Below are 26,448 nucleotides of genomic sequence, written 5' to 3' on the forward strand. Positions count from 1 at the left end.
TGATCTCACAAGAAGGAGTTGTGGTTTAGTGTGCACATGGCATACATTTTCCATTCTCAAATGCAGGTTGTGTGTGCATGCTCATGGGGGAGTACTGCATGTGGGTCGTGTCCTGCAGGGGGATTTTCCTCAAGGACTGGCTCTGCCACTCACTTACAAGATGTGCGACCTTGGGTGATTCATTCACCTGGCTGGGCCTTGAGGTGCTCAAATATGAAATGCAGGTATAGACCAGGGGCTCTACGGGTCCCCTCAACACCCACATTCAAATGCGTCACCTCCGAGTGTGGCACACACACACACACAGAACACAGGTCAGGCCTGTTGGTGGTTGCCTTCATCTGGGAGAAGCGCATGGCCCCCAAGTTCATAACTCTGCCTCATGGCCTCTCTTGAGTGGACCAGTTACTGCCCCAAACAAACGGCTCCAGGAGGCTGCTTTTCACCCAAACTGAAATTACAGAATAGATTTTCTCAAGCTAGGTTCATAATTTTTTTAAAAATGGACAATTTAAGAAAACGAAAAACTGGGTGCAGGACTTAACTACAACAGAGACTTTACCTAACACATGCAAACATTGTAACCTAAATGTTTGTACCCTCGTATTAATCTGAAATTTAAAAAAAAATAAAGAAAGAAGGAGTGACATAGAAGAAGCTAGCAGCTGAGTCTTCCCAATCACCTGAAGAACATGCAAAAGTCAGGTGCTTTTTAGGGTGGGTCACAAGGGAGATGGGCTGGGAGACATGGGAGGCTCTGTCCCCTGTTCCACCTGTGGTGACCCTGCAAGGCTACAGCCTATGTCTGCCCTTCATTCTGCCCTCCCTGTGCCAGCTGCCCTCCTGTCATCCAGTGCTGCTCTCAGGCTCCTTCGTAACTCCATGATGTGTCTCTCTCCACTGTGTATACAGAAGGTGCTTAATAAACATGGTTTGTCCCTTCTTATCCCTTGTCTAAGCAAGATGGGCTTTTCCTATATGTTCATTGGACTTTTACTGTACCAGATCTGACCTCAACTTACCATTCCTAAAGACACCACAGGGGTAAAAGCACACCTGTCCTAAAACTTCACCTCTATCTCAAATGTAGGCTGGCTGCTCACTCTCTCTTTTCCTACCCCCACCATGTTTATTCTAAACTCCCAGGAAAATGATTCACAGGTCTAGTGGGTAAGAGGGATGGGTACATGTCTCGTACCATGGCACAGTGTAAACTAGCACCCAGCCACACCTGGTACACACAACATCTGCTTAATGCAATTCTGACCTCCCAGAACTCCCTCCTGTAACTAGAGAGGCAAGATGGAATAGAAAAAAGTACCCAACAGGAAATCTATGTTTTAGCCCCAGCTCTGACTACTAGACTTTTAGTGTCATCACCGCTGAGCTGGTGATGCCCTGAGTCCAATGAGACCCAGAGGCGGCATATACTCATCTCATCTACAAAGGGGGTGGGTGAGACAACACCCCACACCGGCTGCAAGGCTGAGGTTCTGAGACAAAGTTGCCTCTATACCCCACCGCCCTGGCCTGCCAGCCTCCCAGACTCACCGCACTGCTGCAGGGGATGTCCTTGACCTTGAGCCAGGCCAGGTCCAGGGTGCCCTCACCCCGGTAGCAGGACTGCAGCCGCTCCTTAATGCGGTCATTGATCTGCTTCAGGATGAAGATGCACAGGGCCGACTCATCCAGGGATTTCATTTTGCGCTTCTGGCCCTTGGAGAAGACAGTAAAGAGCAGGTCATCATCTGGATGGACTCCAAGGGTCCGGCCCAGCACGGCTCCAGCCTTGGACAGGTAGGCAGCCTGCAGCAGGCGGTACTCCACCCCGCTGCGCTCACAGCCAATGGGCACCTCCACGTAGGAGTTGAAGGCCGTATCCTCCTTGCACAGCCTGACGAGCTTGGATGTATAAACCTGCTCCTTGGTGGTGGAGCCTGGGGGAGACACCATCTCAGGTTGAAGGGTTAAAAAGTAGACAAAGTTGCCGCTGCTAAAACCATAGATATAGTAGATGTCAAAGTCAGGGATGACGGTGAAAGTGTCTGAGGGGATCTTTATCATCGAGGCCACAAACTCATCATGGAAGACATAGGCAAACATGCCATCCGCCTCGGAGTTCTTGGTCAGCTTCCGGCTGGAGATGGTGGGAAAGTACTCAGGCTTCCCGTCCACTGCCGTGGCAATGAAGAGCTTGTCATCCAAGTTGCTGTAGGAGACTATGACGCCGAAGACCGAGCCACTCTCATTGACCCCTGACAGGTAGTGCTCCTTCTTGTGGGATGGCTCCGCCAACTTGAAGAGGTCCTCCAGCCGCAGCAGCTGGCAGATGCCCTGGTACAGGCTCCCGCAGGCGATCAGCCTGTTCTCCTTATAGTCTATGAGCAGCATCTTGTTGACGTTGTTGGTAGAGGTCAGGGGCTCATTACAGGTCTGCACAATGCGGGGCGGGTAACACTTGGGGTTGTCCTCGTCTGGCCCTGTCTGGTGGGTCACCAAGACCTTCAGGTCACTGGAGAGCTTATAAATACGGTTGATGGCCCCCAGGTAAATGTGTCCTGTCCTCTCATCCACGACAAGGTGATTGAAGCCCTCAGTGGGCTCCCCTCGGAAAGTGATGAAAGAGCGCTTCTGGGACAGTGGGGATGGCTGCTGGGGCAGCAGCGTGGAGGAACCCAAGCCCACCATGAGGAGGTGGGACAGCAGGCAGGTCCAATTCCAAGGCATGGTTTTCATGGCAGAGTTGGGTCCCGGCAGCACAGCGGCACTCAGGCACAGCTGTCCCCTCAGAGAGCAAGGACTCAGAGTGCAGTGTCCCCTACAGGAGAAAGAAGACACTGTGATTAATGCTGGGGAACAAGGGAAATGTCTTCATTTCACCCTACAGCTTTTCTGGCTGGCACATTGGACAGAAATGCACAGGGTGGGACAGAGAGGGGGCTGCTGGAGGCTGACCGAGCTGGCCATCACCACGGGCTTGTGAGACAGTCAAGCTGGGTGGCAGCCACCCAAAGAGGGACATGTCAGTAGTAATAATAGTGATGATGATAATGATAATGGTAATAATAACAGTGATGATGATCAATGGCCATTGTCTACCAAGATCCTGAATTTGTGTCCAATACTGCCCCGCACCTTCTGGGGGACTGTCTCATGTCCTCTTAGCCAACCCTTCAATGCCAGGCATCTTTCTCCTGTCCCACCAGATCCCTGCCCACCCTTCCCAGTGCTCATGAGGCTGACCCATATGGACAGTATATCAGTGGGCTTCCTGCCCTCAGCCTGGTTAGGTGCCACCAGCAGGGGCATCAGCCAAAGACTAGAGGGAGGCAGAGAGGGTGAGAGGACAAGGCGGGTGACTCCCTCCAGCAGGCTTCTCTGGCTCCAGGATCTGTGAACCACCTCCTGTGGCCTCCATTGCCCCTAGAGGTGGTAACGGGGGCCTCACTTTTACTATCCCCCCAGACACACTGCCTCTTAAGTAACCACACACTTAAATGAAGAGTCCCTTTACTAACCCAAACTTGTGTGTGCCACCTGCTGACTGCTAAAACCCTGACTGGCAGACCTCAGAAGTACATGCTATTTTTTAATCCCCATGTTATAGGTAAGGAATATGGGTTTAGGGAAGCTGTGTGACTTGCACACCTAAGAGAAGTGGAGGTGGCTGGACCTCAGTTCCCAACACATGCAGCAGGAGAGTTAAAGTTCAACCCCTTCTCCTGGGCTGTCCACTACAGCTGCTACCTCTGGCCCTCTGTGTCTATACCTACTTCAGGCGAAGCTTCTCTGCTGGATGGGGCAGTGAGGCCAAATGAAAACCTACACCCTCAATCCCTTCACACTGAGGCAGTGACCAGGTCCTCTGGGTACACTGCCCAGCTCTGCGCCCCAGTGTCCTTTTAGTAAGGCAGATCTTGGCTGTCTCCCATAGTGGGACCTCCTCTGAGAGATTTTCATTAAAATGAGAGAAAAAAATGTTTTATAAAGTGGTCAAACAAATACATAAATAACTCCCTACTGAACAAAATTGCTTCCCTTCCTAAGGGTCTCCTTCATTTCCATGCCACATGCTTTCCGCATGTGTCTTCAATGGACAGCTTCGTAATTTTTTCCAATTCAGGAGAAATCAGTGTAAGAATTGCCAACATCTTACCTGGGGACATCTAAGGTCTGTGGAGTCAAGGTGTAGGAAAAGGTAGACCACGAAGCAATAGAAAGGTTCCCAGCAGGGAGAGATTACTAGGTTAGCCAGAAACCAAGAGGAGAAGGAAGAAAACCAAATAAAGACTGCATTGTCAGCCAAAATCTCAGGTCTTGCTGAGTAAATATCAGAAGCGGAAGGCTGGCAGATGGACAGACGGAACACTACCCACCAACAGCAGCCTGCAAGCCAGTGGCCTTCAGTCACTCAGCTATGAGGCAAATGTTTGCTCAGAATACACATAAAACATGCGAGACGCTGCAGGACCCAGGACCAGGTCCTCAGAGAACTTGAAATCTTCAGGTCAATCTCATCAGAACCCAAATTATTGCATATGATGAGAAGTCATGCTCTCTATCACAGAGTGCTCTGGAAGTTGCTATGTTGAAAGAAGACATCAAACTTGGGGTAAAAAAGCAAGGAGCAGGCTCTGGGAGGCCTGGGGGAGGGGGTGGATTTGGGTGGAGCAGTGAACTTGGAGAAGACAGGCTCGGCTGGAAGGAAAAGGAGTTCCCTGGGAGGGGTCCGCATAGCCTGTGCACAGGCACATGACACCAGGAAGCTTATGTCTGGGGAACACAGTTCATGGAAGAGTCCAGTGGAAGGTAAGGATGGACAGAGAGAGGTAGGGTTTCATCAAGGTGTCGCTGGGCAGCTGAGGCTAAAACGTACTCATACATTAAAGGAAGAGAGCCAGGGCCTCAGAGAGGTTTCTTTCTACTTAGCCCAAGCCTCTGCCCAAGTTTAGAGCAGAGCATCTGTGAGCTCCATGAGACCAAGGCAGGGTCTGCCTTGCTTTTGTGTGTCCATGGCACCAGGACCCTGCCCAGCCTACAGTGCAGGCTCCACAGCTGTGTCTACACTGACAGAAAGAGGGGCTAGAAGCAAGGAGGAACAACAATGCTTGTGGGGCGTTTCCTGCACCCCAGGCCCATACAAATGCTTTCATATAGATTGCCTCACTTAACACAGCAGCTCTCTGGAGTCAGAATTATTTTACTCATTTTTCAAGTAAAGAAGCTCTAGCCATGCCATGACAGTGGCTGATAAGTGGCAGAATTGGGATTGAAACTCAGGTTTCTCAGTGCAAAGCCATAAATTCAGAGCCCAGAATACAAAACACTTGGAAGTGCTTTAAAATTCATGTAAGACCCAAACACAGAAATCCCAAGACATTACCTACCAGTATCGGGAGAAAACCAAAGCCCCTCTCTGCCACAAGGTGTAAGCTGGCAGAAATACCTCCCAGATGGGTGCCATTCTTTAGCTCTAAAAGTGTTAATGATTATAGACGCCTGGCACAGTCCTCTGCCTGACCCACAGGAAGTGGCTATTAAATGATGATGGTGGAGGTGTCATGCTGGCAAGATTGAAATGGAATTAGGATTATGATAGTGAGATGGTGCTTGGTAGTGCATCTCAACAGGTGTGATTACAAGTCAAGATGGTTCATTTCTAATTGCTGTGCAAATCCAAATATCAGAGAAGAATCTAGAAGTTTTTGACCCAGAAAGATTATCCAGCTCAATGATGCCCAGTCTCTTATTTTAGAGACAAGGAACTTGAAATACAGAATAGTCAAATGCAATTGCAGAAGGTCACATGGTGGCCAGCACTCTTTCCATCACCCCGGCCTCTTTTCTGACTTTATCTGAACTTACTCCAACACCTGCTCCTAGCCTTTGACTCAGGAAGTCTGCTCTTTGGGCATCATATGCTCTGCTGGCTAACACGGCTCTTGACACATTTCTGCCAACAACCGAATTCCAACAGGGCTGGTCATCCTCATTCCAGACAGCAGGTGCAGGTTGGAGATCCAACCATCAATCTTTCTGTAGGGAACTTTCTGCAGTCTCCATGTTGGAACCTACCATACACATGGGAAGGCGCCTCCCCATACACACGCACAGACCCGCAGCCATCCAATGGTTCCCTAGTCTGCAAGAGGCGAGATGAGGAAACCTGTAATTATGAATTTACTGAGCAGAAGGTGCCAGGGCTCATTCTCCATCTTCTATTAGACACTGAAATGAGACACAGTTATGCATCTCAAACACTTATCACCCTCATATGGGGATGGTGAAATTTCTGTGCCTGGAGAGGAGGGGGCCCCACAGAAATAATAACATGTGATGTGAATAACCTGTCTCTCATTTACACACCACGAAAGAGACTGATTAGGAAACAAATAGGAGAGAAAGAAATGGAAGAGATAGGGGAGACACAAGTATGTGTGCTCTCGCTGGCCTCACCAAGGACCCCACCAGGCACCACCCCAGAGGAGACCCAGTGGCCACCCTCTCCACCACTTTGGGACCCCAGATAGGCAGAGCCACCAGTACCCTGCCCCACCAGGACCACCAAAGACTGCTCTGACCTGCCAAAGCTGGTGTTTCCAGGGGGTTTTCCCTCCCAGAACATCAATCCTTATAAGTGGTAATCCCAACCTAGGAAACCCCCATGCCCATTCAGATCCTCCCAATCTTTTCACTCTCAAGTCACTCTCCAGCTGGTTTCAAAATAAAGTACTACAGGCAACTATCAGCCCAACTCTGATTCATAAAGGCAAGGAATGGGACCAAGTCAGCCCCAAGATCACCCTGAAAGATTCATAGGACTAGATAGGGTGGGACAAAGGGCAGGAAACCTAGAAGGCCCTGGACCAAACCCAAACACTCTGCATTTTCCCTTCTTTGAAATCAGATTTTAATTCTGAGTAGTCTCCAGGGAAGTGGGACTCATTTTTTGAAGCTGATCATCATTTTGATTAAAGAAATTAGGGCTGTCTTTGTTTTATGCAGCAAGTTCTAAAGAGCTCAAACTAATTTTCATGAAATAGCACCATTCTCTCAGATTCCTGAGTGGTAGAAAAGAAAGTTATTATAGAATAGTTTAAAATAGCAATTACCTCACAAATTACTTTAGAGTTTACAAAGCGTTTTCATAGACATTACCTTGTTCTGCTTTCATTGTTCATGATAACTCTACTAGGCAGATGAGGTATTATATGTATACTCCCTTTATAGTTAGGGAAATTGAGGCATGAGCAGGTAGGGTTCTTGACTGAGGTCACACAGTCATGTTGGGACTTGGAGAGCTTGTCAGGTCTCATTCAACTTATGTATAATACATTTCCTCTAGACTGAGTCCTGGTCCTCAGATCACTTATTGTGGGGTAATAGATTTTATTTTTTGTTTTTTGAGACAGAGTCTCACTTTCTTGCCCCCTGTAGAGTGCTATGGCATCATAGCTCACAGCAACCTGAAACTCTTGGGCTCAAGCAATCCCCTGTCTCAGCCTCCCAAGTAGTTGGGACTTCAGATGCCTGCCACAATGTCCAGCTATATGTTTTAGAGATGGAGTTGGTCTCACTATTGCTCAGGCTGGTCTCAAACTCCTGAGTTCAAGCAATCCACCAACCTCAGCCTCCTAAAAGTGCTAGGATTATAGGTGTGACCCACCACGCCCGGCAGGTAATAGATTTTCCAAAAAACAGATTCCAAAATAGTGTTTCATAATTCAAGTACCCATCCACTATGAATTAGTGGGTCACACATGCTTTTTTTAAGATAAAATATTTTAAAACTTAATGTGTCAGGGAGAAAAAGTGAGCACAGTGTAGTGAGACTTTAGTTTCATACACTTTATACAATTAAGTTCATGAACTTGACATTATGCCCTTACATTAGCAGCACTATATAAACAACTGGGTAAGATTTCATGACCTTGGTATATCAGTGTTTCATAGCTGTGTTTGTGTCAATGTGTGATGGTGTCTTGCTGAGTGATGTTCATTATTGTTGTATGTCAACACAGAGCATGTGAGAGATCACCGTGATTGGCTTGGGAATGAGTAGCTGGTTGAATCAGATTTTGGAGAAGCAATAGGCTTTGGATGGAAACACCAAAGGAGAAAGTTCTAGCTTAGGCATCAGATCTGCTGGCACCATATTGTAGTCATGGAGGTGGGAAGTGGGGAGAGGACTTGGGAGAACAAAGCCAAAGTACTGCAGAGAACAGGGCTAAGCCAAAAGATGGAGAGTCCTGGGTCCCAGGGGATGTCATAGAAATGTGCAAATTGTGTGCCCTGAAGCCAGCTCTCTCCTCGTACCTTCCATGAACCAAAAGAATTTCCCTTTTGTGGAAGCCAGTTTGAGTTTAGTTTTCTGGCACTGGTTAATGAGAAACTCCTAACCCACACATAGAAAAATCCAAAAGAGTGCATTGTGGCATTAAGGGAGAAGCCAAAGAGATTTGTGTGCCCTGCTGCTTACAGAGATGAACTATGCTTTTACAAATAGTGAGGCATTATCCCAGGTGGGGTCTGGGTGGATGTGCATGTGTGTATGCCAACTTTCAGGATCAAACACAGTGCTCCCCTGTCTGCCAGCATTTGCTTTGAGAGCTGCCTCGGGAGACTTCTTGGTAAGTCTCCACCTGGTCATGCCTCTGTGTCTGAGTTAAACTGACTCCTCAAAGGCGGCCTTCTAATCATAGCACTGCACTAAGATAAGCACAGGAGCCAGTGCCACTGGAGTCCCACATTTTACAAACTCTGTTATGATTGTCCATTGATGTTGCCCCCCTTAAAAATATGAGCACCTCAAGGGCAAGGATTATGCTCACCACTCTTCTCTCCCGTTCCAAGCCCAGAGCAGTAGGTTTGTAAAAACTGTTTGGGAGCACATGAATGAATGAATGAATGACCACTCCACATCACAGCATATGAGGTGGCAGCTGGTGTCACTTCTGGCTGAAGTACAGAGTAAAATCTTCATGCTAAGCCAACCAGCTCAAGAAGGGACCAAACTAAAAAAGCTGGTTTTGCCCGAATCTAATCCAGGACTTACAAATACTTAAAATACTCAATTTTGTCCTTTAAAATGTGAGTTTAAATGCATCAGAGAAATTACATCTTACATACATGATTTACAATGACGCCTGCGGTTCCACCAGCTGAAATATCATAATGAGTCCCCTGTGTCTGCAAATTGGACTTTGGGAATCACTGCCATGGTCCACACTGTCCCCCCTCAGTGTGGACCCAGCTGAGGAGAAGATGCTGAGCCTGAAAATGACATTGCAGAAGGAAAGCTTAGACAATATGGGAGACAGAAGGTGCTAGAAGTCAGCGTGCACTTGTCCATTCAATCAACGACTCCTGATTGAGCTCACACCACGTTGAGGAGTTCTGAGCTGGGTGAAGGGGAACAGATACTCCAAAGCAGAAAAAGTGCCCTTGCTCTCCAGTGGCTCAGGGGCTCCTGCACAACCCTCTAGCTGTCTCACCAGCAAGCTCTACAGAACTCTATCTTCCCAGCCCTAACCAGAAACCAGAAACTTTGTCATCTTCCTTGGTCCTTTCTACAATGTCATGCCACACGTAACTTCATCTCTATCGTTCAGGAAGTCAATGGGCAGGAAGCTAAATTCCACCAAAAATGTGTGTGTCCCCATGGATGAGGCTGTTAGCACGTAGTTGCTAGGGAGAGGGGGCCACCAGCTGTGGACTACATTTCCCAGCCTCTGCATTTCCACCTGGTATCCAGTGTGACTATGCAAATAATGAGAGTGTCGTGGTGGCATTTCCATGCCAAAGCAGGCAAGAAATAAGTGTGTCTTCTCTTCCTTTTACCACTCGGGATAGCAAGGACTGTGAGGGCCTATGGGATGGTGGAGCCTCAGGGTAGAAGGATCCCCACCAACCAGGAACATCCACACAGGACAGGAAAGAGAGCATTACTGTGATGCGGCTCTGTGGTCACAGGTCTGAGGGTTGTGACAGGGAGCATCACCCTACCTGGTGGGCAGATATGCAGCCAGCACACTGCTTTGCAGAGCTGGGATTCCACCCTGAGGCTGGGCCTCGAGGTCTCTGCTCTACGGAAAATCCCCTCTACATGCCAGCAGCCAGGCCCCCTTGTTCCCAAAGCCAGATTGCAGGTCACCAAGCCCAGAGAGAGAGGAGATGACTATGCCAACATTTGCAGGACAGAAGAATCTTCCACAGATTCTCCTCCCTGGAGGGCAGGGAGGAGATCTGGGGGACAGCTTGTTCCTATTCATCCTCAAAACACTGGATACTCATTGATCCAAATTAGCAAAATGGACACATCACATACCCTTTTGAGATTCCTACTCCAATCTGTAATCTATGCATTCAGAATAACATTTTCGTAAGTAATAGGTATTTTTTTCCTATCTGCATTTTTGACTTTTCAACTCATGGTTTCTAGAAGTGGGAGCCAAGAATTGTTATTTTACATCTTTTTCTGGGTGGTTATATTTACATGCTCCATCTGTGGCCAGTGATGCCTTTGGTTGCAATCTGGTGCCCATGACGGCTGGCCCTATGTGCTTGTCCACCTCCCTGCAGCCATGGCCTCCCCTTCACTGCCTCCTCTTCCCCATGTCACTGTCCCAGAAATGAGTGCTACATTCATCACAGGAAAAAAGCCAGAGAGTACAGCTGTCCCAGCACTACCCCTAGGAGGGAAACTCAAGGTAAAGACAGGGTCACAGCGGTGCCTCTGGACAGGTGCAGACAGGGCCTGAGCAGGGTCAGCTCCACCAGAGCCTGGCCTGCATCCGGGCACAGCATTCCAGCAGCTTCCCTCACTCATGCTTCTCTCCTCTGCGTAATGGGAAATGTAAAATTGGTGACAGGAAGGGCTGGAGGAGGGCTGAAAGGACAAGAGAGGAGGGGCAACTGGGGAGCCAAGCAGGGACTTAGAGTCCCAGCGCTGCCAGGCAACCAGCGGGTCCCAGGGAAATTCAGCACCAAGCTCAGCTACACTGGGCTTCCTTAATCCTGCCTTCCCGGTTTATAGAAGGGGCTGGGGAGAAGCAATTACCATGGACAGGGCCGAAGCCTCTGCAGGAGGGTGAGTCTGAGCCGCTCCATTCAGAGATTAGGTCCTGGCTGGACCTCACAGGCCTCCATCTATGGTTTCCACGCCCTCCTGTCTTCCCCATCACCAGGCCTCCCAGGTCTTGGCCTGGAGGGTGCTCTCCCAGGGTGCAGGACTCCCTTCCCCTGGCCAAGTCTGCTGCTCCCAACAGAGCTGAACAGGAGCTTCCGCCAAAACCCGGGCAGCCCCAGATGAAGCTCTTTATTATTACTGGGAGGTGGCCTTGATATTCCAGGCACTGTGAGTTCTGAGTGGGGGGAGTCACTAGGCAATGACTCTCTTTACTCCAAGCCTGGCAGTGAGGATTTAAAAACACAACACTCTCAATAGAAGCCTGGGATAGTGAGGACAGAATCCTAAATTCCCTTCCAGAGCATCATTTAAAGAAAAAGGCTGGCCAGGAATCTAGGGGGTTGGATCCCTCAGCTGGAGCTGGTGTTGAGACCCGCTCTGCAATATGGTACAGCCTGGTACCAAGGTGGCTGCTGTCTGCCACCCCAACCCATGAGGAATGCCCTATCCAGGGCTGTCCAGGGCCAGTGGCTCCCAGTCTTCAAAGGACCCCCATCAGCCTCTGGATGTACAAAAATGGAGGAATACCTTTGCTGTCACTTCCCCAAGACCTGGGTGTACATTTGGGTCATAGAGAGGGGACTTGGGGCCCACCATACACTGGGGATGGTCACCTCCCCAGGCAGCCTATCTCAGGCACATGGCCTGGGGCATACTAAGCTGACAGATTTTCATCCAGAAAGTCCTGCAGCCTCCAAGCCACTGGGGGCCCATACTTCTCTCAGACTCTCCAGCTTATCCACCTGACCCCAGTGAGCAGAGCCACACCCAGCATTCTCCACCCATGCAGCCTCTGCCCCTTTGCTCTCCTTTCATGGTCAAGGGAGGAGGAAGGATACTCTTGACTCACAGCCATTCGCGTGTCAGCCAATGTCACCCACAGTCTCCTCTCTCTGAATTGTCATGGCCAAGAATCCTACAGGAGGCAGAAACAGTCATTCTAACTGCCACTTCTGAGTGGCACTGTCTTGCTAGGTGACTGCCTCAGTTCTGCCATCTGTAAAATGGTGTTTCTAGAAATAGGGTGGTGACCAAGTTTCTTTTCAGGCTACAGGTAAATCCAGGAGAAGGGAAAGTGAAGTGTTTTTGGCTCCACGGAACACATCACTGAGGTTGGGAGAGTTTCACAAACAGCCTTTGCTGGGCTGAGCCACATGATGGTGACTGTCACAACACCCCTGGCAGTGTTTACTAGAAGACAAAATGCTGGTGCTATTATCTCTCTCTTGAGATTCTTTGCATCTTTGCTTAAATTGCCTTTTTAGCTATCTAAATCTGAATTGTGGAGAGCCTCCGGAGTGCCTTCTACGGTTGAATTCCACCACCTGCCCTCAGGGAACTGGGGGTTCCCACCTGCTAAGTGGGTCTAGATCCCTCTCCTTGGAGTCAGTTTTCTCTCTCACAAGAAGGACCCAGCACATTTTACAGCACAGGTGTGGGTTCCTTTGAGACTGACAGGCAAGAGAAAGGAAGGGCCCCTTTTCCTTCTGTCCCCCGGGACCTCTGTACACAGCAAGACTGGTGACCGCAGGGTCAGCAAGAGACGCACCCCCACCTGCCCAAGGGCTCCATTTACACCCTCGACAAGTTGATTCTGCCAGCATGATCTGACCCATGTCATTCCCATTCTTAGCAAGTAAGAAAAAAACGTGGAAACTTCCTTCCTCAGACTGGTGTGAAGTCTCTAACCAGACTTTTCTAACTGAAAATAAAAAGTCAGTTTGGAAATGATAATAAATACAGGGTTTTGAAAAAACCAAGCTGCATGTCCGTGGAGCAGGTCCTTGGACCTCAGCGTCTCTTTGGTTACCAGCCCACTCCTAAAAGGCCTGGCTGCCCCCAGCAGCCCCAGCGGCCCAAACAGCCTCTCCAGCCCAGCCACCAGCCTTCCAGCCCCACGGAGTCATCCCACAAGGAAGCCTGTGAGTCCACCAGACAGTGGCACTGCGGGCAGCAGGCTCCTCGGGGCCCACTCAGCCAAGTGACAGCATTCCTGCTGCCACCCGACGCCCGTAGGAGCACTCGCACCCCGGGACCTCCCTTGCCCTTCTACTACCTCCCTTTCTTTTTCAATTCCAGGGAAAATCAGGAAGTGAACAGTTGTCTCCCTTGCTGGTCTATATTCATGTAATTAGTGCTATTTAATTCCATGATGAGCCAAAGCTCATAAAATACAAAACATATTTCAGCTGCATGCCGCAAATCTTGGCAGAAATCTCCGCTGCAGCCAGAAGCTGAACAGAGCTATATTTGTTCCTTAAAAAAAAAAAAAATTCAGAATGAGTGCAACAAAGTTTTGGGGACAGGCACTACTACCTGGAAATATGCAAGCGGGTAGCACGGTAGGGTATTTTATATCTTAAGCTTTGGAAATTATCCCTATCACCATGTTGACACTAAACTTTAAAAATATTTAGCAATGACCAAGTCATGCCAGTATATTATGTTGGCCCATCCTTCCTTGCTCCCAAGAATCGAGGTGTGCTTTAAGGATTTGGGTCTCCAGCCACTGAGACATGCTGCCTCTCCATCTGCTGGGCATACCCTGTGAGTGCAAAGGCCACAGAGACGCAGCTAGTTGCTGACTGTGACTCCAACTTAATTACACTTTCTTATCTCCCGACTCCTTTTCCCCTGCCCAGCCCACTGGGATGAGACCTCCCTTCATTTCTGTATTTATGCCAGCAACACACAAGGCAAGGGGTGGGGAGTGTTGCCCCCATCTTGCCACCACTGCACAGAGGCACAGAAGCATGAAGCCCCTTGGAGGCCATTCTTGAAGGTGCCCATCACTGTAATGCAGCAGATGTGTCCCCAACGAGTCAATCTCTGCCTCCCAAATCAATGCCACGCCCCTTTGCCAGCACTCCTGACATGACTAGCTCCTTCCTAAGGCAGCCCTGTGAATCAGCTGCGTCCTCTTGTTTCTCCAGGTGACACGAATACAGAGTCAGCATGGCTGAGGGGGGTTAATGTCAGATGCCACTGACACCCCTTTTGGGACCTGCTCAGCAGCTGTGTCATGAAGGCAGGAAAGGCCACGAGGGGGACTGAGGCTTGATAAAGGCACAAATCCACCGTGAGACCGAGGAGGCCATTAAGCCCACTGTGGGTTCCACAGACACAGCGCACTCTACACAGGAAGGTGCTGCCAGCTCCCCCGACCTCCTGCTCTCATGCGGCCCAAGCTCCATCATCACCATGACCCCCACCACCTCTTATGGGTGGAAGACTCTGCCTTCCATAAACTCCTTCACATGCAATGAGCCACCTACAACTCCAAAAATGTATAACCATCCCCACCCAACCCGTTAGGATGGCCGTCCAGGTGGGGACCCTGAGGCTCAGAGAACTTCATTACCTTGCTCCAAGTCATGCTTTACCTCTGTCTACTCTGACATCTTCTGTTGATCTAGTACTTCCCAAAGTCCCCAGCAGAGTCACCAGGGGAGAATGTTTATCAGAAGTAGAAGGAGGGATCGGTCTAGAAGGCTGCATTCCAGGCACACAGTGGTCAACTGGGAGGAGAGGAAGGCCTCGAGCCTGCCGGAGTACAGACCCTGACTATTCTGGACTGGCAACAGCCTGGCAGGCCTTGGTGTTGGCACGTGATGGGGCTCAAGGAGGTGGCACCAGTGGGCAAGTTCTGGGTGGCCAAGGGATGGCATGAGAAGGCCAAGCAGAAGACAGGGAAGGTGGCCCCCATTCACTCACACGTCTGTTCAACAGCACTCATTCTGCTTCCCAGAAGCCATGTCACCTACACCTGCATCTGGGTGCAGCAGTGAAGAGAGCTGTGTCAAAAACAAGGGTTTGCATTTCATGGAACTCAAATGTAACAGGGAGGAAAAAGACAATCAATGAGAAAAATGAACACAGTAGAACCTAAGTAGTTGACCACCTCCCTGCACTGACCACATCCTTCAGTTGACCTAACTTTCACAGACTAGACTCACAGCCCATGTACATATCGCTACAGGGAGCCTAGTTCCTCGTGTTGACCACCTCTGTATGTCGACCCCCCTGTTACAGTCCCTTACAGAGGTTCTGCTGTATTTTTAGATAGTGTCGAGAATGGAAAGGGAAAAAAGCCATTTGCCACAGAGTACCTGGTGTAGGCAGGAGGTGGCCAGCACAAGTCTCTCTGAGGTGATGCTTGCAGGAAGCTGGAGCAGCCAGGGGAGCCAGGCATGCAAAGATTTGGGAGAAGAGCCTTCTAGGCCAAAGGAAAAGTTTATGCAGAATCCCTGAGGATGGAACAGACGTGGTAAGAAAAAGGCAGACAGCTGAGCAGCCGGGCACATTGGAGCGAGCATGGCAATGTGAGCGATGGCCTAAGACGGGAGTGGCCTGTGCAGAGGATGCATTGCAAACTGCACGGGAAGCTGTCAAAGGGTTTTAAGCAAAGGAGGGACATGGTCAGGCTTAGGGCCCACTAGCGCAGTCTGGCAGCTGTATGGAGAAGGCTTTGGGGGAACAGGAGACCTGTAGGAGTTCAGTAGGGGGGGATGGTAGCCCGATGCAGGGGACAGTGGTGGAAAGGGAAGATGGCACCTTCTGTTGGGCTTGGTAATGGTTATGGGAATCAGAGGGGAGGAAGAGAGGGAATTTGTCATACCGTCCTGATTTGTGGCCAGAACACCCAGCTGGATGGTGGTGCCGTGTTCCTGATATAACACGGAGGAACAGGACAGGAAGACAAAGAAGGCAGGAGTTCTACTGGGAAGGTCAAGGGTGAGTGAGGATGTCTGCAGAGCCCCCCCTGCCCAGGTCTCAGGGGCACCTCCAAGGGAAGTGGCTTACAGAGAACTAAGCTAATGCCTCTGTGTGAGGCATCTCATTTAAATGCTCCCAAGAAGATGCTACGGTCATCTTTATTTTCTAGAGGGGAAGGCTTCTGATTCTCAATAACTAATATGAAGTGAGGCTAAGCCATTAACCGAAACCTGCAGAAGGCCCCACGGTAACAAGCCTTCTAACTGGGAGTGGCCCTCAGTAGATGCAGAGATTGCACCAAGGGTCCTTGGCTGGAAGATTATGCCAATTAAAATAGTTTACTTAGTATGAGGAATTCTCAAAGAACTAAAAGTTGACCTTCCATTTGATCCCACAATCCCATTACTAGGTATCTACCCAGAAGAAAAAATAATAATAATTTTACCACAAGGACAATTGCACTAGAATGTTTATTGGCGCTCAACTCACAATTGCCAAGATATGGAAGCAACCCAAGTGCCCACCAACTCATGAATGAATTAACAAACTGTGGTCTGTGTATACCATGGAGTACTATTCAGCCATGAGAAAAGATGGAGACTTTACAGCTTTTGTGTTTACCTGGATGAAACCAAAACACACTCTTCTTATAAAGTATCACAAGACTGGGTAAAAAAAGTACCAAATGTACTCAATAGTAATATGAAAAATATATATATTCAACTACATGCCCACGTGAAAGAAAAACAAAAGTATAGTCTGGTGAAGAGAGGAACGAGGAGGGCGAGGAGATGGGGAGGAGGGAGCGTGATTGTGGGGATCTCACCTAAGGTGCACAAGGTGAACGTGTTCAGCACACCCCCTTGAACTTTACCTTAGAGATGAAAACAATGTCACCCAAACATTTGTACCCTCATATTAATCTGAAATAAAAAAGAAATATATTTAACGTAGGAGCCTAGAGTTTTATGTTCATTTTTTATGAAAGAAGAACTATCACAGCAAAACTTCCATGTTACTAAAGGGAAACTGCAAATGCTTACAAAGTACAGGGCAATTGATAAACTTCATAAATTTCTAACCATAATTGACATCAAAGGAGTGACAAGGGCAAGAAGTAAACAGCATTGGTCACATGCTTCTTAGCAAGGAGCCCTCTCTTCTCTGAGGACACCCCACTGAGCATCCTCACCCACCTCCCTGTGGGAACCAGTGAAGGCCTGAGGCCGGTCTGCAGGAAATTAGACTGAAATCAAAGAACGCAGACTAAAGGCAAGATTTTTTTTATATTAAAGCTTTAAAGAATTTTGGTGAAATATACCTAAAGTAAAATTTCCTGTCTTAGCTATTTTTAAGTGAGCATTTCAGTGGTATCAAGTACATGAACATGGGTGTGCAGCCGTCCCCACCATCCATCTCCAGGACTCTTTGTATCTTCTCAAAGGCAAAACACTGTGCCCAGTAAACTGGAACTCCCCATCCACTCTACCTTCCACATCTAGGAACTAAACCATTCTTTGTAACTCATGTAAGTGGACTCACACAGTGTTTGTCCTCCTGTGACAGGCTTGTTCCACTGAACACAATGTCCTCAAGGTTCTTCACTTGGTGGTCTGTGAGGCCAGTTGGTTTTTAATAAACAAAAAGATTCATTTGGCGAGGTTCTAAAAACTTCTGCATTTTAAGTCACTCCTGCACACAGCTGTCATGTCATGGACACAGGTGAGACCGGGAAGAACTAGAGAAAATCTATGAAAATGCCTGCAGAACTTCCTGAGTGAAGACACGTCCATTTCACCCACCCGCACCTCCAAACCCACACAGTAATAACAATATAACTGAGAAAGACATCAGCCTCTCCCCATGGTCTGCCCTAAAAGAGCCACTAGTAAGCAAATTTTGGAAATGCTGCATCACCCTCCTGGGGGAGGGTAGGTATGATGCACGTGAGCTTATTAGAAGTGCTGAGAGGAGCTCTGCTCAGGAAACTCACTGGAGATTTGTGAGCCAGCGTTTCTCAAACTTGTTTGCCTAAGGAACCCATTTATTGCTTAGCATCTATTATCATCGCCAGGAGCACCGTTCCATGGTACACCCTTTGGGAAATGCTAGTACACCATTTTTCCATTCTTCAAAGCACCCTTACATCTATTTTCTCACTTAGCCTTTATAAAAATCCTATCAAGTAGATTGAGAACTTTAAGTTAATTTGTTTTACCTATTGAAACAAAAATCCAAGCTTAAAAGATTTAGGTCTAGAAAAAAATCTCTAGGCAAGGAGAAGCAACTAGAAAAAGTGGTATATTGACTCTGATCCTCCCTTTCTGCTGAAGGCTTGCTGATGTAACACATGCGTCCACCACCACCATGGCCACTAGGGACGCACAGCCCCCGCCTTGACCTCCCAGCAGACGCCTGCCTGCTGTACATCCATCCCCCTTCTCCTGGTCCTCTTAGACCAGCGGACAGGAACCCCAATTTTCTCTGATTGTATGAAATCAGACAGGAAAGAAAAATAAACTAGAGAAAGGAAAAAAGCAGGAATGAGTCTATTTCAACAAAGTACAAGTTTCTGTTTCGGCCAATCCTAGCTCATCCTCAGACTCAAAGGCTCTGCCCACCCTCACACCCAAAGGGCTGATCCTACTGCTAAGGTGCCCTGCCCACAGCTCTTACTTCCTTGCTCCCTGCAAAGCAGGGGTTTCTGGTGCCTGAGTTGGGGCTGGTGCTTTGTTGGGGGATAATAATAATTCTGTCCTGGCCTGTGGGGCTAAGCTATGCTTGTGAGGGTTAGGCATGGCTTCCCAAGAGCGGGGTGCACTTCCACAGTGTCAGTCATCCAGGTAAGAGGCTCACCAAGCAGGTCACTAGGACTGATGGCACACCTTCACGAGTGGGAGAGGGAACCCCCATTCCTCTCTGGGCCACAGTCTATATGCCTAAACTTTAAGGGTTCCTGAGGGTTGTCAAGGGGTCAAAGATGGACACTGCCTCGTGGTGGAACGATGGTTAAGTGGGGGCCTTTTAAAGGATGATACCAATGAGGTGAAATAGCTGGAAAAGTCCCTTGATTCATTACAGCAACTCTCTCTACTTATTTCCCTTTTATTACCCCTGGGCCCTGGGTAAAGTCCTGGTAAATGTCTCAGCTGTGCTGTTAGAAATTAATGGATAGTTGTAAATCCAAATTTAGGATGAGGATTGTCAGGAAGATGCACCCCATTCTCTGGAGCCAACATTGGCCAAAGCTTCCATTATGGCAGAAGAAATCATAATCTTTAGAAGGAGTTAAGACTACAGGATCGCAGGACCCCTCCTCTAGGGAAGGTTCTTGCTTCATCACCAAGTCTAGAGTGTGAGTTTTATTTTACTTAGCAAAGCAATAATTCCCATACTGAGCAAATCCTGTCACCCACCTCTCAGGAGCTACCCTCACAGATGACACAACTGCCTCCTCAGCTTCTAGACACTTTAGGCAGAAAAGACCATCCACATTTGGCAGGGGAGGAAACTGAGGCTCACAGATTAAATGCCTTTCCAAGGTCACAGAGATTTTCCCAGGAATTTACAATGAGTAAGCAGAGTACAATGTGGCAAAGTGTCAAACAGGTGCAAAAAAAAAAAAAAAATAGGTAAATTGGGAAGAAATGAAGCAATCTGCAGTAAGCATACGAACAAGATTCAGTTTGCAGTGAAAAATCAATGAGGCGACTGACCAATGACCTGTATTCCCACCTGAATTGACCGCCTACGACATGACTGTCATCATATTTGTATTTGCCCACACAGCTCCCCATCCCACTTGCCCGGGTACCAGACTTAACCTCCATGCAAGTGCCCAGCTGGTTGGATCTGAGGAGCATCTTCAGACAGCCCTAAGAGGCAACTGATAGAGCCTGCACACAAGGGCTAGAGAAAGGAGCTTCTGGAACGAGGAGATAAGGTGACCTTCTGAGAGTTAATTTAGTAACAATCAAGACATCGCAAGGAAGCACCAGATATCTGCAAAAACCACCTGACGAGGGCAAGGTGATCCCAAATCCCCATTGAAAGAGCAGGGAACCGAAGCCCAATCAGGGTGACAAGGTTTCTTTCTCAGGATGAGAATATAACCTTAAAAGGCTGTAATCTAAACATTCTCAGTAAAGATGTTAACCACCTCCAGGTGGTCGACCTGGAGAGCAGAGGAACCAGCAAGCAGTGCTTGGTTTATAATCGTCCACCAACCAGGGAGAGAGCTGTGCTGTCTTGCTCACCCGGGAAGTGAGCTCTGTGGAACATCAGCGGTTGGATAACCTCATTCTCAGGAATACCTAGCCTCCTGAGCCCCCTGTGAGTCAGCCAGCTCCCCAAGCCTGCTTCTCGCTGCAATGTTCCAGCTGTGTTCGTGGTTGGCCCTCTATGCAGGGCCACACCTCAGACAGGTCAGAAGGGGGTCACCTTGGATTGGAAGGAGCCCAGCCCCAACTGACAATTGTGAGTGGATTAAACTGGGCACGGTGGTCTCCTTAGGATCTGCCACACCACCCAAACACAGCCAATGGGATTAAAAGAGAACATGCTGGGCTTCAGGAAAATACTTTTGCAGCTCTCTCTGATAGGCCCATGTAAGAAGCAACCCCTTCCTTCCCATCCACTCATTGCAATGCCTGGAACTGTGACAGCCTTCTTGTGCCCATGAGAGAGACATTGCTGATGTGCTTGTGGTGGCCAAGCAGAGACAACAGTTCTAGGCGCGTCTGGGGTCCACTTGTGTGAGACCACCACTCACTTATGGTTCACGCTGTCACTGGGTCCCGCCAGCAGATGAAAGCATCTCACTGACTCACCCAATAAATCTTCGGGCTACCGAGGTATTGGCCAGATATCCTGCTACCTACCTAGATCCTAACAGGTCTAGGAAAGTGGCCACCATCCTTTCACTAACTGGATAAGAGCAGACCCAACAATGAATAAGATGGCATTTTACCTTAATTATCAGTATCCCGGGCATCACAATGAGTGAGTCCTGAAACTGCTCATCTCCGGCTGCACAAAGCCGGGCCTTGGTCCGTGATAACCCCACCTTGGGAGGCCTGACCTGGAAACTCCACTAGCTGCCCCTCCAGGCACATTGGTGATACCTTGTGATAGCAACTGAAGGGAATATCAGAAAACACAGGTGTGAGAACACACCTCGTACTCTCACTCACCTCAAGTAACTCTCTATATTTGCTGCCTTGTCTTTATGTGGGCTATACCCAGGGTGTCTATAAAGTTCATGTGTGATTTGAAATAGTTTTAAATTTTAAATTGCACACAAACTTTATGGACACCCTGTATTTGTTACCTACTTTATAATGTTTTTGAGAAAATGAAAGTAAATCAAAGTGACATATAAATCATGGGATTTATAATATAAAGGCTGTGTTGGAAATCATATTGACTTACAATGCATTAGAATCACCAGAAGAGCTAAAAAAAAAAAAAAAAAAAAAACAGATATCAGGACCCCAGCCCAGAAGCTCTTGCATCAAGGGTCTAGGGTAAACATCTGTAGTTTTTAAAGCTTCCCAAGGGGACATTCTGATAGGCAGCCAGAGTGCATGAGCACCCCTATAAGCCAAATCCTGGTGTGTGCAGAGGGAGAAGCAGCCCAGGGAAGTGAGAGACTGTTCAAAATCACATGTCTGCTGGCAGCAGAGCCAGAGCTGCAGGGGCCTGATCTCCTGAGTCCCAGGCTAGGTGTCTTCCCATTATGCCTCCGTGCCAACTTCAAGGTATTTAGGGTATTATTATTAATAGCCAGACAGACAGAGGGAGAGCAGGAGGAAGGAATTACAAAGGGTCATGAGGAAACTTGTAAGGGTGATGGATATGTTCATTATCTGGATTGTAGAGATTTTTTTTTGGTGTATACATATGGCAAAACTCACTACATTATATATTTTAAATATGCAGTTTATGGGATATCAATTACATCTAGACAAAACTTCAGTTTTTAAAAATAGACCTAAAAAGACAACAAAATGGCGGGGGCGGGGGAGGATTGCAAATTAAATACATGATAAGAGTCTTAGTATCCAGAATACATAGAGAATTCCTACAACCCAAAAATATAAAACCAAACAGCCCAATTTAAAAATGAGTGAATGACTTGAAGAGACATTTCCCCAAAGGAGATATACAAATGGCCAACGCACACATGAAAAGATGCTCAACCTCATTGGCCACTGGGGAAATGCAAACCAAAACACAATGAGATACCATTTAGCCTCCTCTGGAATGGTTATAATCTAGAAAACAGAAAACAACAAGTATTAGTGAAGATGTGGAAAAAGTGGAACCCTCGAATATTGCTAGTGAGAATGTCAAGTGGTCCAGGCAGTGTGGAAAATGACTATTTGGCAGTTTCTCAAAAAGATAAACAAAGAATTACCGCATGAACCAGCAATTTCACTCCTGGGTATAGCCCAAAAAAAGATTTAAAGATTTAAAACAGGAACTCATACACCAGTGTTCATTGTAGCCAATATTTAAAAGCCAAAAGGTAGAAACAACCCGTTTCCATCACAGATGAATGGATAAACAAAACGTGATACATCCTCACACTAGAGAATTATTCAGCTGTAAAAAGAAATAAAGTTTTGATGCGTGCTGCGATGTGAGTGGATCTTTAAAACATTTTGCTAAGTGAAGGAAGCCAGACATAAAAGGACAAATGTTGCCTGATCTTACTTATCGGGAATATCTAGAACAGGCAAATTCATACCTAAGAGCTCGGTGGAGGAGAGAATGGGGAATTATTACTAACGGCTACAAAGTTTCAGTTGGGGAAGATGAGGAAGTCCTGGAGATAGGTGGCAGGGTTGGGTGCACAACATTGTGAATGGAATTAATGCCCGTGAACTGCAGACTTAAAATGACAAACTTTGATTTTTTTATTTTAACATACAAAATATTTTTTTAATAGACACAAAGTTCTCTGCTGTCTAACTCTCAAAATAACCCTCTGCATGTGTAAAGCACGCTCCAGACTCATTAATAACAAGGAGAGTGTTTACAAGTGGAGAATGTACAAAGGACTCTACCTGAATGACTTATTTCTTGTAACAGTCTCTAAGGTGGATACTTTCAGAGTCTTACTTTACAGGTGAGGAGACTGAGTCAAGAAAAAAAATCTGTCCAAGGCCACAAAGCTAGCAAGTAATAGAGCAACGTTTCTCACCTGGGAACTTGCTGGGAATGCAAATTCTCACACCCACTCCAGACCTATGTGTGTTTAGACAAGATGAGAACCATGGTACTCAAGTTCAGATAAACGTCTTAACTGTTGGTACTGTGACCAGCAGCAGTGGCTCTTACCTGGAGCCTGCTCTGACTGGGATGATTTGGCAGGTCTCGGGCAGGGCTCAGTAATTTGCATTGGGGACCAGACTTTGAGAACTACTAATATACAGAATCTCATGTCTCCATTTTATACACACAGAAACTCAAAATCAGAACTCACGCATGCTAGAACCATAAAAGCAGCCCCTGGCTGGGCCCAGGGCCAAGTCCACTTCTCTTTCCTCTGCAGAATAAAACTTTCACCACAGTGATCCATGTGCCAACTTCGTACTCCCTCCCTCAAAGTCAAAGGCATGCAAGACCTTTTACCCATGCCAACACACTGGCATTGGAGTGATCTAGAAAACTAACACCTTCCTACCAAAGAAATCTGGTAAGAAGACAGAAAAGGGATGGAACAGGAATCACTAGGGCCTAGTCTGGGGTCAGGATGGTGGGTACAAACGTGTGGCTGGAGTTAAGAAGAACTGGAATATCGGGCCACTTTTCCTTCATTCTTATGAAATTAATTGCCTCTTGTCAAAGTGAAAGGAAATGTTCTTTCCTGCATTGATCAAACTAATATGTCCTATCGTCCTCTGTGCACACTGCATTGTCTGTCACATTCCTGTTACAGTCCCCATTCTCTACACCTCCAGATTCTCCTCTTTCCTAAACATTTGTCTGCTCTGATCATGGCACTCTCCGACTCAAAAGTCCTCAATGGCTCCCTGTTGCCTACCGAGTAAGGGACAGCCTCATATTCCAAGACTTCCATCCCCTAGCTGTCATCCATCCCCCACCAAGTCACTACCTTTCCCAGAAATCCCCCTTTCCACCTTTCTTTCCTCCCTAGCTCTACAGTTACAAATTTGACCTTGGAAAAATTATTTACTCCCTCTAATACTTAGTATTTCCTCAACCATAAAGTGGGGATAACAGTAGGCTGTGACTTCTAGGTGGCGAGGAATAAATAGAACGATCCACAGAACTGGTCACCACAACCACCACGAACTCCTCCTAACTTTTAAGCCAAAGGGATTTCTCTCTTTCCCTTAATTTCCCAAACAATATAATGTGTATAAGCATGGGTCCTTATTGCTTTGTACTTTGCATTTGCCTTAATATTTTAACCTATGTTCCCTTTGCTGCTAAGTAAACCCTGCCAAGGTGGAGACATGCTATTACCTGCATTCCCGTGCATGGTACTCAGATCTGTGCGTGTACCCACTCAGAGCTGGAAGAGCGAAGGACAGGACTGTGTGACCTTCAGTTGCCCTCCAGAGCAGCCCTGACGGTATTCTGAGCCTTCCTTCCCCCATAGGTAGCCACATCTTGGGAAAGACGTAAATTCAAGAGGTGAATGGGTGTGAAGCCCCCAACATGAAAAGATTTCACTTGTCTCCAGTCACTCCCTGTTCAAAGGGTTCCCCCAAATCCACAGAGGCAAGCCTCAGCACAGTTTTCCATCCCAAAGCATCTTCCAATAATTCAAAGATTCCCTTCCACATCAAGAGTCCCTTGTGCTTACTTAAAACAAAAAACCTTGGCTCTACAAGAAAACCATTTTTCTCCATTTGATGCTCTGGGCCTCTGTTCTCCCTCTGCTCTGCTAGTCTATGAAGCCGCAGAGGCCCTGCCCACCTCAGGGAGTTCTGACTCTGTGGAGGCCGAGCTTCCCAAGCACACAGGCTGCAGACCCAGAAAGTTGCATACTCCCTGCCCTGCCTGAGGCCTGCACCTCCCTTCCTCTGCCCCAGCCTGTCTTGCAGCTGTCACCTGCACCAGCCCATCTCCTTGAATCAGCCCACCTCATGCCCTCATCCCAGGACCCTAGAGCTCGGGTTGGGACCCACTTCCCACAGACCCATGTGGGGTTGTTCTACAGGACAGAATAAGGATCTATTTTATATTTTAGCAACTTAACAGGCAACAGAGCCAGTGAGATTCAGAGACAGTCCTTTGGGGGCAGAGGCTAAAGAAAGGGAGGCTGGGAAATAAAATGGCCTCTTTACAACAACGCCCTAGGCCAATCCTGCTTGGACAAAATGGCCCATGTAGAGGAAGCAACGGCTTGATGTGTGTGTAGAGGTGAAGAGGAGGGGGAGACAGAACTCAGACTGAAATGGACAACTGGTCAGCATGAAGGGAGAGAGGACAAAATGCTTCTTGTCAGGAAACCTGGTGAGGAATCCAACAGCAGGTCCGAATCTCCCCTGACCTGGAACCAGGGCTCCCCAGCTGACCTGCCACAGGACCACCACACCTGCTACTCCCACATCTAACCTCCACTCTGTGGAGTCCCCGCGAAAGAGGAGCAACTTCCAAGTGAGGGAAACATGGCCCGAGGTTCCTCCTGCCAGGCCCTCCCCACCCTAGTGTCTATGGCCAGTGCTACAGTGGAAAGTCTGGCTGCAAGGGGCTTATCCATAGAGAATCTAGGGTGTATATGTGTGCACAGATGCCACAGTGGTTAAAGGGGGTGAAGATTGCATTTCTATATGGAGAGCAGCCAGAAGCTGGTGCACATGGGATGGGCACTGGGCTGGCTGGCCCCTAAGTCTCTTAACTTAATGATCTCCAAAATAAGGGATATGTAAAGAAATTACTAGAACTTCTATTTAAATAGATTTGTGTCTCAAAAAAAAAAGAAAGATAATAGATCTAGTAAAATTCGATGCACAGAATGGCACCCTCCCCAATTTGGTGAGTTCTGAAGGTACCTTGAGGGCAGAGACACCACAATCCCCAAGGGCCGCACACCACCCTCCTTCCACACCCGCACACTACCATCCACATTCTAAGCTATGGCGGTGTGTCTGTCCCAAGTGAGCGGATTTGTGATTTGTTGCATTATTTCACTTCAACAATTCCATATTTTTTTAAATGGGCAAGTGGCTTTAGGAGATTTCTATAAGGAAAGTATAGGTAGAAAAACATATAAATAACGCAGGCACCAGTAATCCTTAAGAAAATGAAGCAGTGATCCCTCAACTCCTCCTCCAAGCTCTCTCTCCTCCAGCTTACAGGTCATAGAACTGACTAATTGAGCCAGAAATCACTCCATCTTCAAGAAAAACAAATCAAAATGATTAGAAAGACTCTTCTGACATCTGGATTCACGTTCACCATCCTCAGTGCTGCACCTCCCCTGACAGCTGATTGACTTTGAGACGTTGCCCAAAGGATGGAGGCAGGTACCCAAAAATCACAGACCCTACATCACTTTCCCCAGT

At 47.7% G+C, this 26,448-nt stretch overlaps 1 protein-coding gene across 1 annotated transcript in view; it reads right to left on the reverse strand.

Annotated features, from left to right (window-relative positions):
• The window catches only part of PLXNA4 (plexin A4), a 442,851-nt gene that overhangs the window by 376,776 nt on the left and 39,627 nt on the right, over positions 1-26,448 (reverse strand). Inside the window, exon 2 of the mRNA XM_053553499.1 lies at positions 1,552-2,818. Within this exon, the coding sequence (XP_053409474.1) occupies positions 1,552-2,736 (1,185 nt within the window). The 5' untranslated portion in view covers positions 2,737-2,818. The remainder of the gene's footprint in view (positions 1-1,551; positions 2,819-26,448) is intronic.

Source organism: Nycticebus coucang, chromosome 11 (assembly GCF_027406575.1).
Source record: "Nycticebus coucang isolate mNycCou1 chromosome 11, mNycCou1.pri, whole genome shotgun sequence".
NCBI lineage: Eukaryota > Metazoa > Chordata > Mammalia > Primates > Lorisidae > Nycticebus > Nycticebus coucang.